This window comes from Corythoichthys intestinalis, chromosome 9 (genome assembly GCF_030265065.1).
Source record: "Corythoichthys intestinalis isolate RoL2023-P3 chromosome 9, ASM3026506v1, whole genome shotgun sequence".
Classification (NCBI taxonomy): domain Eukaryota; kingdom Metazoa; phylum Chordata; class Actinopteri; order Syngnathiformes; family Syngnathidae; genus Corythoichthys; species Corythoichthys intestinalis.
Genome location: NC_080403.1, coordinates 9062329 through 9081089, shown reverse-complemented (window position 1 = coordinate 9081089; position 18761 = coordinate 9062329). Strand labels below are relative to the sequence as shown.

Below are 18761 nucleotides of genomic sequence, written 5' to 3'. Positions count from 1 at the left end.
AAAGAATTGAACGTCTACTAGTGAAAACCTCAATTCAATTAACAGGAGAAGGATGAAACAAGTTTACTTTTCTGTTTATTTTTTTGTTTTGTAGACTATACTCTGATGATTTCCTGACGCATTTATCGATAATTGTTAAATCGTCATATTGCGAGATAATCGTGAGCCTTTTATCGCAAATCATATCTTATCGTGAGGTACCCAGAGTTTCGCACCCCTAATTCATAGTATAGCATGCCATTGATGGTGATAAGACGTCCAAATCATTTGGACCAGGAAGGACTAGCTGAAAATGCTTGTGTTTCAGTGTTATTGACGGCAATAGACGTCCTTTACATTTTGACTCCCAGTCAATATGGATTGGACGTCTACCGCCGTCAGTGGCGGCCATAGAGTTAAATGAATGTCATGCAAGGTATAAAAAAATCTAATTTGTGCATGAAATGGTTAAACTAGTGTGCATCAGCAGTGGACTGCATTTTATCAAGTTACAGTGGGGCAAATAAGTATTTAGTCAACCACCAATTGTGCAGGTTCTTCTACTTGAAAAAATTAGAGAGGCCTGTAATTGTCAACATGGGTAAACCTCAACCATGAGAGACAGAATGTGGAAAAAAAAACAGAAAATCACATTGTTTGATTTTTAAAGGATTTATTTGCAAATCATGGTGGAAAATAAGTATTTGGTCAATACCAAAAGTCCATCTCAATACTTTGTTATGTACCCTTTGTTGGCAATAACGGAGGCCAAACATTTTCTGTAACTCTTCACTCTTCGCTTGGTGTAAAGAAATCAACTGTGGGAGCAATTATTAGAAAATGGAAGACATACAAGACCACTGATAATCTCCCTCGATCCATGCAAGATCTCACCCCGTGGCGTCAAAATGATAACAAGAACGGTGAGCAAAAATCCCAGAACCACACGAGAGCAGAGAGCTGGGACCACAGTCACAAAGGCTACTATCAGTAACACAATGCGCCGCCAGGGACTCAAATCCTGCACTGCCAGACGTGTCCCCCTGCTGAAGAAAGTACACGTCCAGGCCCGCCTGCGGTTCGCTAGAGAGCATTTGGATGATCCAGAAGAGGACTGGGAAAATGTGTTATGGTCAGATGAAACCAAAAAAGAACTTTTTGGTAGAAACACAGGTTCCCGTGTTTGGAGGAGAAAGAATACTAAATTGCATCCGAAGAACATCATACCCACTGTGAAGCATGGGGGTGGAAACATCATGCTTTGGGGCTGTTTTTCTGCAAAGGGACCAGGACGACTGATCTGTGTAAAGGAAAGAATAAATGGGGCCATGTATTGAGAGATTTTGAGTGAAAATCTCCTTACATCAGCAAGGGCATTGAAGATGAGACAGGGCTGGGTCTTTCAGCATGACAATGATCCCAAACACACAGCCAGGGCAACAAAGGAGTGGCTTCGTAAGAAGCATTTAAAGGTCCTGGAGTGGCCTTGCCAGTCTCCAGATCTCAACCCCATATAAAATCTGTGGAGGGAGTTGAAAGTCTGTGTTGCCAGACAACAGCCCCAAAACATCACTGTTCTAGAGGAGAGCTGCATGGAGGAATGGGCCAAAATAGCAGCAACAGTGTGTGAAAAGCTTGTGAAGACTTACAGAAAACGTTTGGCTTCCGTTATTGCCTGTTACGTGCCAAAGATGGCTCGCGAAAGGCGTAACATAAAACAATCCACACAAATGTACAAGTGGACACAAATTTATTTACACAATAATCAAACTCACAATGAATATGTACAAAATGCAGAGGAAGCGTGACTTCAGGGTAAGCCCAGGCCAAAACAACAAACAAAAGGAATTACACTCAAACCCCACCCGCTAACTAAGCCCTGATCATTTAAAAGGAACAAAGAAAAGACAGCTTCTAACCTAACTTCCTATTCTATACAAAACAGGAGAAAACGGGTTGAACAGAAATGGCGACATACCCTTACTTGCTTCAGTGCTCTTATTTACAGTGGTGAACAAAAACGATCCAATAATGAATAAACACAAAAGACCTCACCGAAAAAGCGGGAGTGTATCAAACTAGCGATCAAAATGCAAACGAGCGTGAATGGCGAGCAAACAGCTAGCGAGGAGGAACGCGACAGAATGCTGCCAAATTGCGACCTCCCAGAACGTTGACAGTGGCAGGTTTAAGAAGCTTGGCGCCTTTTTCCGTGGCCAATCAGCGGCGGTGACGTCGTCTGTCCGTCCTGCGTCGATCAGCTGTCGTCACAGTGGGAAGGGAAGCAGCCAGCTGGTGGAGGTGACGATCAGCTGACTGGAAGAATCTCAGAAAATTAACTATTAAACGGCCAGGGCCGTCACATTGCCAACAAAGGGTACATAACAAAGTTTTGACATGAACTTTTGGTATTGACCAAATACTTATTTTCCACCATGATTTGCAAATAAATTCTTTAAAAATCAAACAATGTGATATCCTGGGGGGGTGGGGGGGGGGGTGTTCCACATTCTGTCTCTCATGGTTGGGGTTTACCCATGTTGACAATTACAGGCCTCTCTAATATTTTCAAGTGGGAGAACTTGCACAATTAGAGGTTGACTAAATACTTATTTGCCCCACTGTATGTAGCCGCCAAAGAACAAAACTGTCAAAAACCGAGGACCCCGGGTGTGCAATATGATTTTCTGGGGGTTAAGGCTTCTCAGTCCGCTCTCATGCTGAGTGACAAATTAAAGGGAATTCGTTGTTGCTAAGCGTTTATGTCTGAATTTTCAACAATTAGCACAGTATACCACAAATGATGTGCAGCAACAGTTACAGTACATGATTCTTACCCACTTACAGCAGACAGTATGCATACGTTTCTCTGTGTTCTCTGTGTTCCCTTCACTCTAAACCCACCTGGCACTGACACCAGCACCTTTCTCAAATTCCTGACGTCACAAAGTTTAAATCCTTAATTTCTTCTCATGCACCTCTTCCTTGCTCCTCTTCTCATGTCATTTCAAGCATGTCATTTCAAGCTTGAGAGAAGAACAATGACAAGATGAAGCTTTGTGAGAAATAAAAAACTCCAGACATACATACTGTTCATAAATTGGATTTTTGAGCTGGGAGGTACAATGTTCACCATATGTGAATTCATTCTGGTTGTCATGGAAATCACTCGCAACTTCAACGTGATTTATGGCACTCACCATACAAACAGCGGGGGTAATGTAAAGCCAGCAAATCTTCATAAGTGGCCATGGACGATAGCCTATCATTTCTTCAATGTTGTCATAGAGACGATCTGCACCTGTTCAACAAATAGTAAATTATAAGTCTGTTCTGTCAATTGGTAGAATTTAAAAGGCGTACACATTTCATGAAAAACGTAATCCAATCAAAAATGTATTTACAGTTTGCATGTGCATTTTTTGTATTACAATTCACAAACACAGTTTCTAACTTCTAATTAAAATAAATTCTACATGAATGTAAACAGCCACAATTAAAAAAAAAAAAATAATTAACTCAAAAATGAAAACTGTTATCCTGGTAAAGATCAACTTCTAATACAACCGATGTTTTGCATCTCGTTATGTTGACCTAATTAAGTGGCAGATGACTGAATTCGTGTTGTTTTTTTCCCAGTGTGACGCTCCCACCACTGCCTAAAAAAGAATCCTAAATAAATTCTACTCCAAACTTTAAAACCCTCTGGGTTTTTAACAAATCCCTGTTAACAAAAGGGTAGAACAAAGTATGAATGCATGTCAAGTAAAGAGCGCAAAGTCCTCCTTGGAATCTAATGGCCCCTCAGATTTGGATAAGCTTAACCAGGAGTGATGGGAAGAACAATAGAGGACAAAATATTTGGCAGCTGAAGTGCATAATAGCCACAGGACTGTGATACTTGGATAGCACTCCACGCCAAGTTTTCCAGGCCAAGATACATTAAAGGAATGTGGGCAAAGTAAAGGGTCTTAATACCCTCTGCTCATGAGTTCATGTATGTATGTTGTATGTATAATTATAATAAATACATTTAATTTATACCTTACCAAATGTATTTTTGCTGTAGCATACACACTAATAGATTAAATGCATTGTTAAGTGTTTTCCATACAGAGTACTTCTCAAATAAATAGTGCGGCGTTCCCCCCTGGGGTTCGCAGAGCGATGGCAGGGGTGGCGCATATGACCTCGGGGAACATACTTGGCAGTGCGAGTGGGAGACGAGGAAGGACCAGTCTTTTTGCTGTGTCTAAAAATGTTTGCAGCGGACAGCAGGAAGTCAAATCAATAAAGACATTAGACCTCAATCACATTGATAAGCCGCTTGATTATTTTTAGTTGTTAGTATCATATAAGGTAGAATAGCAAGTTGCCATGTGCAAAGCAACCCTATGCCGATCGGGTCCAATCACGTCATTTTCAAAGTATCGGAATTGGCAAAAAAATATCGGCCATGCCTTTTTTTAATATACATATATATTTTTTAATTAATTCAATTTCAATTCAATTCAATTTTATTTGTATAGCCCTCAATCACAACAATTAAATCGTTTCCTAATTGTATTTAACATTACAAACATAATATGTTACACTCATCCCGAGTCATTAGTTTAGGCTTAAGGTAGGGTTATCAAATTTATCCTGATAACGGCGGTAATTACATTTTTTAAAAATGTATCACGTTAAAATATTTAACACAATTAATGCATGCGCTGCACGACCCACTCACGCATTGTCGCGCTCAATCTGTAATGGCGACGTTTTACCTATATAGAGAGATAAAAGGCAGCTTAAAAGGAGTAGAGTGAATTTTGGCAGCCTTTGGGGCCTTTTTTTAATTGGCTAAAGCCTTACAATACCTCCCCCTACGATTAGAAATATCATGGGAAGCAATGTGGGGAAGCAAAGTAGCAATTGATCTTTTTCTTAACAACTTATGTTATTTCCCAACGCAGAGAAGATATATCAATTGGTAGCACTACGCAGAGTCATGGTTCCACTTCCCATCATGCCTTTGGGCATGGCTACAGTATCACTTAATGAAAGCTCAACAAATACACTAGATGGCAATATTTAGTCACAATATACAGTCACAAGTCTTTCTATCCGTGGATCCCTCTCACAGAAAGAATGTTAATAATGTAAATGCCATCTTGAGGATTTATTGTCATAATAAACAAATACAGTACTTACAGTATGTACTGTATGTTGAATGTATATATTCGTCCAAGTTTTATTCATTTTTTTCTTAATGCATTGCCAAAATGTATATGATCGGGAAAAATTATCGGGAATGATTGGAATTGACTCGGAAGCAATAAAAACCGGATTGGGAAATATCGGGATCGGCAGATACTCAAACTAAAACGATTGGGATCGGATCGGGAGCAAAAAAACATGATCGGAACAAACCTACCCCACACCATATCCTGATAAAGCCTGCAGCGAAAATAAAAACTGTCCCTCTTTCCAAGCAGTGAGTGAGTGAGTGACAGCAATGAGAGAGGATGTATCCGCAAGTCAATGGAAATTAAATACGCCGAGTTTTGGCTAAAAGACAACTTATTCTCCGTGAATTCTTCCTACGAATGCAACGTTAAGCTGCAAACACCTCAACAGGTTATGGGCCCAGGAGTCATTCGAAGGTAAAGTCAGTTTCCACCGTGTAGAAGGTCGCGAAGGACAGCGTGCTCACGGACTGCTGATTAGCGGAAAAAGCTAACAAGCAACATGGATCCACGAGGAACAAGTAGGTTACCTCGACTGGCATTTGACGGAGATGAAGCTAAATATGAACTCTGGGAAACTAAAATGTTGTGACATTTTCATCTAATCGGGCTAAAGAAGACAGTGCTGGTAGGACCAACCACTGAAGCCGAAAGAGAAAATGATGAAATGAAAAATGCGGACGCGTATGCTGAAATGATACAACTTCTTGATGATAAAAGCCTCTCGTTAATAATGAGAGATACGCCAAATGACGGAAGAAAAGCTCTGAAAATATTAAGAGAATATTATGCTGGGAAGGGAAAACCCAGGATTATAAATTTGTACACCATGCTAACATCTCTTCAAAAGGGAACCGAAGAAAGCATAGTGGACTACATAATAAGAGCTGAGACCGCCATCACAGCATTGCGAAATGCAGGTGAAACAATGGGAGATGGTCTACTTATCGCAATGGTCTTGAAGGGGCTGCCAGAAAGTTACAAGCCATTTACTATTCATGTGGCGTATAGCGATGAGAACATGACATTTGCAGAATTCAAAACCAAACTCCGAAGTTTTGAAGAAACGGAAAAATTAAATGCAGCAGAATCAAGCGACAGAGTGATGAAGACTCAAGCAAGAGCTTAAAAGCAAACCATAAAAGCAAACGCTCGTGATCGGATCAAAGACGACACACAGTTGGTGTGCTTCAAATGTGGGATCAAAGGCCACCGTGCAAAATCATGTCGAGAAAAGACATGGTGTAGTCAGTGCAAAACGGACACGCACAAAGACGCCACTTGTAGACGCAAGGACAAACCGGACGGAGCGAGGAAAATTGCTGAAGATGGAGATCCTGACTTCGCGTTCAAGGTGAGAGATGAACAGCCCGACACCAGGCAGCAGGATACACACAGCATCCGGGAACGAGGCCTGATGGTGGACACGGGAGCGACTCTCATATCATCACCGACGTGACCAAGTTCAAAAGCTTCCAGGAGACATTCAAACCAGAGAACCACACCGTCGAGTTGGCAGATGGTACTCGGTGCAGTGGAGTCGCACTCAAAAGAGGAGATGCAGAGTGCTACCTGATTGACAACAGAGGACAGCAGCGCAAGGCAACACTCAGAAACGCACTCTTCATACCATCGTACCCACAAGACATCTTTTCGGTGAAAGCAGCAACATCGAGTGGAGCCACGGTACTTTTCAAAGATGGTGAAGACGCACTGATAACCAAAGACGGTACGAAATTCAATATTCATGTGTATGGCAAGCTGTATTTTTTGCATACAAATGGTGAGTCTGACAAGTGCAATGCATGTTATGATATCCACACATGGCACCAAATATTAGGCCACTGTAATTATGAGGATTTGATCAAATTACAGAAAGTAGTTGATGGAAAGCAGATTAAGGGAAAAGAAACAAGACCTGAACAAACGTTTGAGATATGCATACAAGGAAACTTTATCCAGACTCGAAATAGAGACCCAGATACTCGAGCAGATACACCCTTAAAAATGGTACACTCAGATCTTGCGGGTCCTATAACTCAAGAATCGATTGATGGTTACAAATATGTGCAGTTATTCACAGATGATTACTCTGGTGCAATTTTCGCATATTTCCTGAAAAAGAAAAGTGACACTGTTCTAGCAACAGAAAAATTTCTCGCAAATATAGCTCCTTATGGGAAAGTTAGGTGCATCCGATCTGATAACGGGACTGAATATACTTGCAATGAGTTCCAAACATTGTTGAGAAAAAGTGAAATAAGACACGAAACATCAGCGCCGTATTCCCCACACCAGAGCGGGACAGCTGAAAGAGGATGGCGTACACTATTTGAAATGTGTAGGTGCATGCTAGTCGAAAGTGGGCTACCAAAATACCTATGGCACTATGCAGTACAAACCGCAGCAATGGTACGCAACAGATGTTATAATAGACGTACAGGGCAAACTCCTTACCAGATGTTGACAAACAAGAAACCAAATATTTCCAGAATGAAAAAAATTGGGTCTGTATGTTACACATACAAACAAGACAAGGGAAAATTGGATTCTAAGTGTGGCCAAGGACAGTTTGTTGGCTATGACAAAAACAGTCCAGCATATCTAGTCTACTATCCAGACACAAAGAAAGTACAAAAACATAGGCTGGTAAAGTTTGTGAACAAGGAAGTCATAGAAAAACAAACACAGACATGTGACATGGATCAAGATGAAGATTACAACATGATAGGGTTGCCAAGGGCTGATCGAGCAAGTGTAGAGGTGAAAAACAGAACTGAAGATCCTGTACAACCAAGTGCACATAGTGAGAGTCCAAAGGAAGTGACACAATGTGAACTTGAGAGAAGATATCCCTCAAGAGGGAGGAGTAAACCGAGTCATTTAGAAGACTTCATAACAGAAGTCAAAGATAGTGATGGAGTTCATACCACTGTAGACTACTGCTACAGGATGGTAGTTGGTATACCTCAAACATACCAGGAGGCCATGAGTTCCAATAATTCAAAAGATTGGTGAAAAGCCATGGATGAAGAAATTCAGTCACTAAACTAAAATAAAACATTTACCTTGACAACATTGACAAAAAGGCAAGAAAACAGTGGGGGTTAAATGGGTTTACACACTCAAAAAGGATGAAGATGGGAGAGATAATGGTACTTCCAAAAAGAGCCTTAGTTTCAAAAGAGACGACAATGCAAAACTTGGTATTCAGGCATATAGTGATGCTGACTGGGCAGCTGATACTAGCGACAGGCGCAGTACTTCAGGATACTGTGTTTTCTTGAGCAAGAAGAGTTCTCCAATTTCTTGGAAAACAAAGAAACAACCTACAGTCACACTATCTACCTGTGAAGCTGAATATATTGCACTGGCTTCAACCATACAAGAATGCCTATATTTAGAGCAACTACTAGGTAGCATTGATCATTATCAGTACACTCCAACAACTGTACATGAAGACAACCAGGGGACAATCGCTGTTGCCAAAAATCCTGTTAACAGACAGAGATGCAAGCACGTAGACATAAAATATAATTTTATTAGATCTACTGTAAATCAGGGAAGAGTCACATTGATGTATTGTCCAACGGATGACATGATAGCTGATATCATGACAAAACCTGTAACAAAGTTAAAATGGAAGAAGTTTGACAGTGTTATTTTTGGAATTTGAAATGTAAAGTTTATTTGGTTGTTAAAAAGGCCATCAACATGAGAACAAGTGGGGGTGTTGAGAGAAATGGTGGAGGAAATGTTTTGTATTCATAAATGTGTCCTCAGTTGATGTGGAAATAATGCTCCTATTGCTTGTTATTATTGACATATTAACTTTTCGCCACAAGATGGCAGGATGGGACTTAACTGTCTAAAGTGCTACTTTTATTACTTCTTTGTGTTTGACTTTGATTACTTTGATTTGTGGGATTGCCTGTGAAGACAGCAATGAGAAAGGATGTATCCGCATGTCAATGGAAATTAAATACGGCGAGTTTTGGCAAAAAGACAACTTATTCTCCGTCAATTCTTCCTACGAATGCAACGTTAAGCTGCAAACACCTCAACAACTAGTCTTTAACACTCAAAACAAGATGGAGAAAATTATTTGGCTAGATTTAAGAAAATTAATATGATTAAGACGTTATAAATTTGCAGTGTATGCAATTTCATGTCTGAGCCCATAATAATGTATTTAGGAAGCACTCCCGTTTTGAAAGTTGTTGAATGGATGAGTAAAAATGAAAGTGGAATGTTAGAACAAGAAAGAGAAATTTCAAATTTGAGTCATTATCATTTAAACAATAACCATATTGGATTTTATTTATTTTTCATTTACGGTTAGTGAAACATTGCTCTTCATTGTAAATTCTTAATCAAAATTATTATTTATTGACACTAGAATATTATATCAACAAACGTTAATAAATCGTACAACTATGGCACGTGCAGTGGGAGAGTTAAGTTACACGGATAATGTGTGCATGTGGATATGAAGAATGTACATTACTTGCAGTTATGCTACCACAAATGTTCTTTTTGACTCGGTAACGCTACCCAGATAGCAGACTGACATTGAATAATTGTTGATTTTCCATTAAAATAATCAGTATGGTTGACATCGAAACTTTCGACAATAAACAATGTAGAATCAATGTTGCAAATACCGATGACACATGGTAGTGACGTTGAAACAACGTTGTTCTATGGTATGTAAGGTGATGGTTGGGTTAACGTTTTATTGTTGATGAACTAATGTTGACAAATAGTTGATTTATAATTGACTGATAATTGATTGATTGAATATGATTGAAAAGTCATTTAATTATGGATGAGCGGGAGTTTTGGTCGACAAATATTTGTGTTCTTGGTTGACCGGGAAGACAGTGAATCACCTCAAATGAACTCCACTGGAAACGCCTCATTTAAGGATAGCCACATTTAAAGGTAAGCCTGCTGCGCTTTTTCAAAGCCTTTAAAAACAGTGATGTCTTACCGGAGAAACAACCTAATTTGTCATTATTACTTGTATTTGTAACCCACCCTTAAATTACCAGATAATACTTTTTTAATCAATGTGTTATTTCGCTATGCACCTGAATGCACCACAGCGTAATGAACGCCATCTCTTCTCTGAGAGCAGGAACGTCAGATGTTAGCGAACTTTTCAATGCGTTTTTTTAGCATTAGCACATGAGCTGTTGCTTGTAATAGGAATAATGGTGTTGACTATATCAGAGTCCAATATACATACGGCGGAAAACACAGACAAGACTGAAAAAGCAGTTTCTGCTCTTGCACTCCTCTGTAAAAGAAACTGCTGTATTTTAACCCAAAACAACTTTTGTGTTTGATAGAACATTATGTCTATATGCTCCCATAGCAGATTCATGGCGCATTAAGCCCCCAAACTATTTTTAATTTGTCCGTTTCACCCTGGAAACCCAGTTTACAGACGTCACACAACCGCTTTTGTTTCAACCCAGCCATAAAACGAAGGTCATTAATTTTCTTCATTATTCAAAATGTCATTTTTAGCTTTGAATCATGAATTGCTAATATTTCGTTCAAAAAAGAAAAACAACTTTTAAAAATTATTCACACGCATATGTGATTCACTCAAGGATTTGTTGCTACCTGCGGTGTGGCCTGGACTGAACCCCACCAACAAGACGCCACCAGAGGCGTTGGGAAAAAAATGCCGAGGTGAACACTCACGTTCCACAACTACCTACATTCCTTGTGAATGCTGTTTTGTTTGGATTCTGCTGATTCACTGAAGCGGCAGATGGGAATGGACGTGTCAGAATATGCATTCGCTGCTGTTGTGCAGAAGTGGCTATGCTATGCCCCAGATTCCGTTGGTTGCAAGGTTCGCAGCGAAGCTCGTCAGACTGAAGATGAGTCTTAAGTTTTAAATGTTTACTGAACGTTGTTAAAAATTATTTGAAATCTACACAAGTTTCGATCTTAATTATTTATTCAGTATACTATTTTATTAGTCAGCCTAGCTGTTTCTTCTGTCTGTAAATAAAGCAGGACCTCTAAATAAAGGCACAATTGAAAGCAATGATAGCATCATTGTTGAAATTGAAGGAAAACATAACATTGATTTAGCGATGTTCCAATATTATTAATAATTGAAATGACGTTTGGGTTTTGTCAGGATTTCAACGTTGAAACAAAATTAATTGAGGGTGCAAAATTATTATTTATTCCATCCATCCATCCATTATCTTCCGCTTGTTCCGGGGTCGGGTCGCGGGGGCAGCAGCTTTAACAGGGAAGCCCAGACTTCCCTCTCCCCAGCCACTTCAACCAGCTCCTCCGGCGGGATCCCAAGGCGTTCCCAGGCCAGCCGAGAGACATTGTCTCTCCAGCGTGTCCTGGGTCGTCCCCGGGGCCTCCCGCCGGTGGGACATGCCCGGAACACCTCTCCAGGGAGGCGTCCGGGAGGCATCCGAACCAGATGCCCGAGCCACCTCAGCTGGCTCCTCTCTACGCGGAGGAGTAGCGGCTCGACACCGAGTCCCTCCCGGATGACCGAGCTTCTCACCCTATCTCTAAGGGAGAGCCCGGACACCCTGCGGAGGAAACTCATTTCGGCCGCTTGTATCCGGGATCTTGTTCTTTCGGTCACGACCCAAAGCTCGTGATCATAGGTGAGGGTAGGAACGTAGATCGACTGGTAAATCGAGAGCTTTGCCTTTCGGCTCAGCTCCTTCTTCACCACTACGGACCGGTGCAGAGTCCGCATTACTGCAGACGCCGCACCGATTCGCCTGTCGATCTCCCGCTCCCTCCTACCGTCACTCGTGAACAAGACCCCAAGATACTTGAACTCCTCCACTTGGGGCAGGATCTCATCCCCGACCCGGAGAGGGCACTCCACCCTTTTCTGACTGAGGACCATGGTCTCGGATTTGGAGGTGCTGATCTTCATCCCAACCGCTTCACACTCAGCTGCGAACTGCTCCAGTGAGAGTTGGAGGTCACGGCTTGATGAAGCCAACAGCACTAAATCATCTGCAAAAAGCAGAGATTCAATGCTGAGGTCACCAAACCGGACCCCCTCAACGCTTCGGCTGCGCCTAGAAATTCTGTCCATAAAAGTTATGAACAAAATCGGTGACAAAGGGCAGCCTTGGCGGAGTCCAACCCTCACTGGGAACGAATTTGACTTACTGCCGGCAATGCGGACCAGACTCTGACACCGGTCGTACAGGGACCGAACAGCCCTTACCAAGGGGCTCGGTACCCCGTACTCCCGGAGCACCCTCCACAGGATTCCCCTAGGCACACGGTCGAACGCCTTCTCCAAATCCACAAAACACATGTAGACTGGTTGGGCGAACTCCCATGCACCCTCGAGGACCCTGCTGAGGGTGTAGAGCTGGTCCACTGTTCCACGGCCGGGACGAAAACGACACTGCTCCTCCTGAATCCGAGATTCGACTTCCCGACGGACCCTCCTCTCCAGTACCCCTGAATAGACTTTACCGGGGAGGCTGAGGAGTGTGATTCCTCTATAATTGGAACACACCCTCCGGTCCCCCTTTTTAAAAAGGGGGACCACCACCCCGGTCTGCCAATCCAGAGGCACTGTCCCCGATGTCCACGCGATGTTGTAGAGGCGTGTCAGCCATGACAGCCCTACAACATCCAGAGCCTTTAGGAACTCCGGGCGGATCTCATCCACCCCCGAGGCCTTGCCACCGAGGAGCTTACCAACCGCCTCAGTGACTTCAACCCCAGAGATCGAAGAGCCCACCTCAGAGTCCCCAGACTCTGCTTCCTCAAAGGAAGTTATTTGATTATTATTTATTGACACTTGAATATTATATCAACAAACGTTTATAAATTGTACAACTATGACATGTGCAGTGGGAGAGTAAAGTTACACTAATAACGTGTGCATGTCAATATGAAGAATGTACATTACTTGCAGTTATGCTATCACAAATGTTCTTTTTGACTCGGTAAAGCTACCCAGATAGCAGACTGACATTGAATAAATGTTGATTTTCCATCAAAATCATTAGTATGGTTGACATCGAAATTTTCGACGATAAACAATGTAGAATCAATGTTGCAAATACCGATGACACATTGTAGTGACGTTGAAACAACGTCCTATCCTATGGTATGTCAGGCGATGGTTGGGTTAACACTGTTTTATAGTTGATGAACTAATGGTGACAAATAGTTGATTTATATTTGACCGGGAAATATGACTGAAAAGTCATTTAATTATGGGTGAGCAGGAGTTTTGGTCGAAAAATATTTGTGTTCTTGGTTGACCGGGAAGACAGCGAATCACCTCAAACGAACTCCACTGGCTCATTTAAGGATAGCCACATTTAATGGTAAGCCTGCTGTGCTTTTTCAGACCCTTTAACAACAGTGATGTCTTACGGTAGAAACAACCTCATTTGTCATTATTACTTGAATTTGTAGCCCAGTGTTAAATTACCAGATTATATTTCTTAATCAATTTGTTATTTCGCTATGCACCTGAATGCACCACAGCGCATTGAAAGCCATCTCTTCTCTGAGAGCGAGAATGTCAGATGTTAAAAAAACATTCCAGAAGTTTCCACGTAAGTTGTACAAAAAAAATAACACTGTGATACTTTAAAGTTTGTCATTCACATTTCATTTTAAGCTAAAAGGTGTTGGAGACGAGTCCAGTGCATACTGAGCCAAGGAGAGGAAATTGTGTTAAACCAAACCTATCCAGGTGAGTTTCCTTATGTGCCAATTTGGGCTAGTTGTTGATGTTTGCTAGAATCAATGTTGATAAATAAATCCAGACAGAATTATAAAACCGGCCAGGACAATACTGTTATTATGGACAAAGATTTGTGATACGAGTTCAATTGTTATGTCAGGTATGTTGAAGACTGGTGAAAAAAAGAGTTTAAGCGAACTTTTCAATGCGTTTTTTTAGCTTTAGCACATGAGCTGTGCTTGTAATAGGAATAACAGTGTTGACTACAGTGGGACAAATAAGTATTTAGTCAACCACTAATTGTGCAAGTTCTCCCACTTGAAAATATTACAGAGGCCTGCAATTGTCAACATGGGTAAACCTCAATCATGAGAGACAGAATGTGGGGGACAAAAAACCCAGAAAAACACATTGTTTGATTTTTAAAGTATTTATTTGCAAATCATGGTGGAAAATAAGTATTTGGTCAATACTAAAAGTTCATCTCAATACTTTGCTATGTACCCTTTGTTGGCAATAACGGAGGCCAAACGTTTTCTGTAACTCTTCACAAGCTTTTCACACACTGTTGCTGGTATTTTGGCCCATTCCTCCATGCAGATCTCCTCTAGAGCAGTGATGTTTTGGGGCTGTCGTTGGGCAACATGGACTTTCAACTCCCTCCACAGATTTTCTATGGGGTTGAGATCTGGAGACTGGCTAGGCCACTCCAGGACCTTGAAATGCTTCTTACGAAGCCACTCCTTTGTTACCCTGGCTGTGTGTTTGGGATCATTGTCAAGCTGAAAGACCCAGCCACGTCTCATCTTCAATGCCCTTGCTGATGGAAGGAGATTTTCACTCAAAATCTCTCAATACGTGGCCCCATTCATTCTTTCCTTTACACAAATCAGTCGTCCTGGTCCCTTTGCAGAAAAACAGCCCCAAAGCATGCTGTTTCCACCCCCATGCTTCACAGTGGGTATGGTGTTCTTCGGATGCAATTAGTTATTCTTTCTCCTCCAAACACGAGAACCTGTGTTTCTACCAAAAAGTTCTATTTTGGTTTCATCTGACCATAACACATTTTCCCAGTCCTCTTCTGGATCATCCAAATGCTCTCTAGCCAACCGCAGACGGGCCTGGACGTGTACTTTCTTCAGCAGGGGGACACGTCTGGCAGTGCAGTATAGTAGCCTTTGTTACTGTGGTCCCAGCTCTCTGTAGGTCATTCACTAGGTCCCCCCGTGTGGTTCTGGGATTTTTGCTCACCGTTCTTGTTATCATTTTGACGCCACGGGGTGAGATCTTGCATGGAGCCCCAGATCGAGGGAGATTATCAGTGGACTTGTATGTCTTCCATTTTCTAATAATTGCTCCCACAGTTGATTTCTTTACACCAAGCGTTTTACCTATTGCAGATTCAGTCTTCCCAGCCTGGCGCAGGTCTACAATTTTGTCTCTGGTGCCCTAGTGGAGTTTGGAGTGTGACTGACTGAGGCTGTGGACAGCTGTCTTTTATACCGATAATGAGTTAAAACAGGTGCCATTAATACAGGTAACGAGTGGAGCCTCGTTAGACCTCGTTAGAAGAAGTTAGACCTTTTTGACAGCGAGAAATCTTGCTTGTTTGTAGGTGACCAAATACTTATTTTCCACTCTAATTTGGAAATAAATTCAACATAAATTGAGGGTGCAAATGTGATGACATATAAACGTCTGGTGTCAACGTTGATGCAACGATATAAGATCAACAGCCGAATGTTGATCCAACATCTTTTCAACGTCGGATTAAGAGCGAGCTGTGCTACATACACTGCTTAAACACACATCCTATAACTATTTAAATTCCCTTGTTTTCAGTGTAAAAATAAGTGCCAGTGCTTCAAGTAAATTTTACTCAGATTTCTTGAAATAAGAAAAATAGCTGGTTGAAAATAATCTCAATAGATTTATATCAACCAATAAATTTGTATATTTAATCTTTTAAAAAAGCTTTGAAATGTCGAAATGTTTGTAATTCAATAATAGCTATTGTTCAAAACATTATTTGAAAGCATTTTTCTCTTGATTTAGGAGAAAAATTACCAACTTTTAGATGTATGGGCTTAATTAGAACAAATGGTAATTTTTACTTTAAGTGGAATAATCTGACGCATTCATCTGCTAACTAGTTTTTAACTGTCAAAACAAGATGTACAAAATTATTTGACAAGATTTATGAAAAATAGTCTGCTGCCCGTAGTTAGCTGGGATAGGCTCCGGCACCTCCGCGACCCTCGTGAGGAAAAGCGGCATGGAAAATGAATTAATGAATGAATGTGTCTGTTTGACATTCATTGGGTTTACCTTATTTTGCTACTTGTAATGTCATGCGGTTTGTGGGTATATTCAGTGACCACACTTGCACCACTAGAGGGAGCCTGCCTATTACTAATGAAATAACACTGAGAATGGTTTCCCATAAAATAATTATTGAGGAGAAATGCATTTAATTCTGAATTAAAACCTTTGGTCTGAGGTTTAAGGTTTTATTTCAAGCATTATTTGCTACATAGAGTAAAAATGCTTGAAACTCAATTTTGTGGGACTTTTTGGAAATGTGTCCAATTTGCAAATCTCTACTCCCATCCTATAATAACATAAAAGACATGAAGAATGCATGATGAAGGACAACCACAAAGACTTACCATATATCCATCCAATTGCTATGGACTGACACACTGAAAGGAGGAGAAGGTTGTTGCCGCTACAGACGTAGTGGTCAAAAAGCTGAAGGAAATACAAGCCCCCCTGGAAGAAGGACACAGTGTCAATGGAACATGAAATAACATACTGTTTACAGGCATTGAAATACATCAGTGTACCACAGTGCAATCATTTGATTACTTAACTACACAGAGGGTATAAACAACAAAAGATAAGGACAAGCGTTTTGCACTCACCTCAGTGACAAGTAGAAGACCGAGTAAGAAGCAAACGGTGCAGAGACAAAGCAGCAGCAGTTCTCGCCGATAAGCCCTCCGGAAAACAGTCGGGAACATATCTGTTACGGAGGTCATCAGGCACTCCAAGCTTACAAACTACCGGGAGAGAGAAACGTCAACACAAAGGAGAAAGACACCAGAAGTTACACGGGCTTATTTTCAACTGACCTGTGTGTCAGCACCCAGCAGGATGACCATGATAAAGAAGCATATGGCCCACAACTGAGGCAAAGGCATCATTGCTACAGCCCGTGGATATGCTATAAAAGCCAAACCAGGTCCTGCATTTGGACACACGATTGTCATTTTTGAACAAGTGAGACTGCTGCAACTCAATCCATGATACAGTGATACAGATACAGTGTTCAATCGTCAGAATCACATCATGAGCATAACATTGTCAGTTTTTATCAGAGGTGGGTAGAGTAGCCAAAAATGTTACTCAAATAGGAGTACACTGCAAAATTATAACATCTTAATCAGATTATTTTTCTTAAATCTAGCCAAATAATTTTCTCCATCTTGTTTTGAGTGAGACAACAGTTAACAAATTAATGCGTCAGATTATTCCACTTACTTTAAGAAAATATTGCTATTTGTTCTTATTAAGCAGCTCTAAAAGTTGGTTATTTTTCTACCTAAATCAAGCTAAATTTATCTTTCTTAAATTAAGAACATCTCTGACATTTCAAAGTTTTTTTTTTCTAAGATTGAATATACTAATTCATTTGCTTAAAATAAGCCTGTTAAATTTATTTTCAGCTAGCTATTTTTCTTATTTCAACAAATCTAAGTGAATATCATTTACTTGAAGCACTGGCAGATAATTTCACTTATTCCTAGTGGATTTACACTGAAAACAAGAGAATTTGTCTACTTTTATGGAGGTGTGTTTTTGCAGTGTAGCGTTACCTCAAAATAAGGGTGTACTCTCACCGTTACTTTTCAACCTTTACACTAATGATTGTAGGAATCCGTGTAGAAATAGACACATCCTGAAATATGCTGATGATACAGTCATTATCAGTTTACTACAGAAACATGAATCCCAGCATGGGCCTGTGGTGGACGAGTTGGTTAGTTGGTGTGACAGATCTTTTCTCCAACTCAACAGCTCTAAAACTAAGGATATGTTTATAGATTTTAGGAAAAAACAACCTGCTCCTCCTCAACCCACTCCTATAAAAGGTAGCAGTATAGAGGTAAGGTGGTAGAGCAGTGTAAATACTTGGGTACTGTGATAGACAGTAAACTCAAATTTGATGCAAATATAGAGACCATCTGCGAAAAGGTCAACAACAATTGTACTTCCTAAGGAAGCTTTACTCTTTTAATGTTGATAAGGTTATCTTGTCTTTGTTCTATAAATCTTTTATTGAATCTGTTCTTACTTTTGCTTTTATTTGCTGGTATGGAAGTATCACCCTGAAGGAGAAAACTAACATCAACCACAATGTCAAGGTGGCTGGTAAGATAATAGGCAGTCCACAGGTCTCCTTAACTGATATTTGTGAGAGGCAGGTTATGAGGAAGGCAAATGACATACTGGATTGTGCAGATCATCCCCTTCATTGTTTGTTTGAGGTCCTCCCTTCAGGCAGGAGATTCAGAGTCCCTTGTTTTAAGTCCAACAGGACAAAAAAAGTCTTTTTTTAACAAGTGTGATTAAGCTGCTAAATTTGCACAATTCTTGCACTGAGATGCAAAGCTGTCTATAGCATTTTTAAATTGTAGTGTTTGTTATTTTATGTGTATGTGTTATCTGTTGTTATGTTATCTGTGTGCTTACCTGCTGTAAGATAAGTTTCCCCTTTTAGGGAACAATAAACTTGAACTGCACTGAAATATTATTACTCA

General features: G+C 40.7%; 1 protein-coding gene across 3 annotated transcripts in view; it reads right to left on the bottom strand.

The window, feature by feature from the left end:
* The window catches only part of LOC130921276 (sodium- and chloride-dependent GABA transporter 2-like), a 93890-nt gene that overhangs the window by 32798 nt on the left and 42331 nt on the right, over positions 1 to 18761 (bottom strand). The window contains exons 10-14 of one of the 3 annotated variants that reach the window (XM_057844963.1): positions 17073 to 17185; positions 16863 to 17000; positions 16608 to 16710; positions 3180 to 3280; positions 708 to 3005 (exon numbers count right to left, since the gene is read on the bottom strand). In XM_057844963.1, the coding sequence (XP_057700946.1) occupies positions 2982 to 3005; positions 3180 to 3280; positions 16608 to 16710; positions 16863 to 17000; positions 17073 to 17185 (479 nt within the window). In that variant the 3' untranslated portion in view covers positions 708 to 2981. Of the gene's footprint in view, positions 1 to 707; positions 3281 to 16607; positions 16711 to 16862; positions 17001 to 17072; positions 17186 to 18761 lie in introns of those variants that run through there. The other 2 variants (XR_009064323.1, XM_057844962.1) reach the window with 2 other exon arrangements.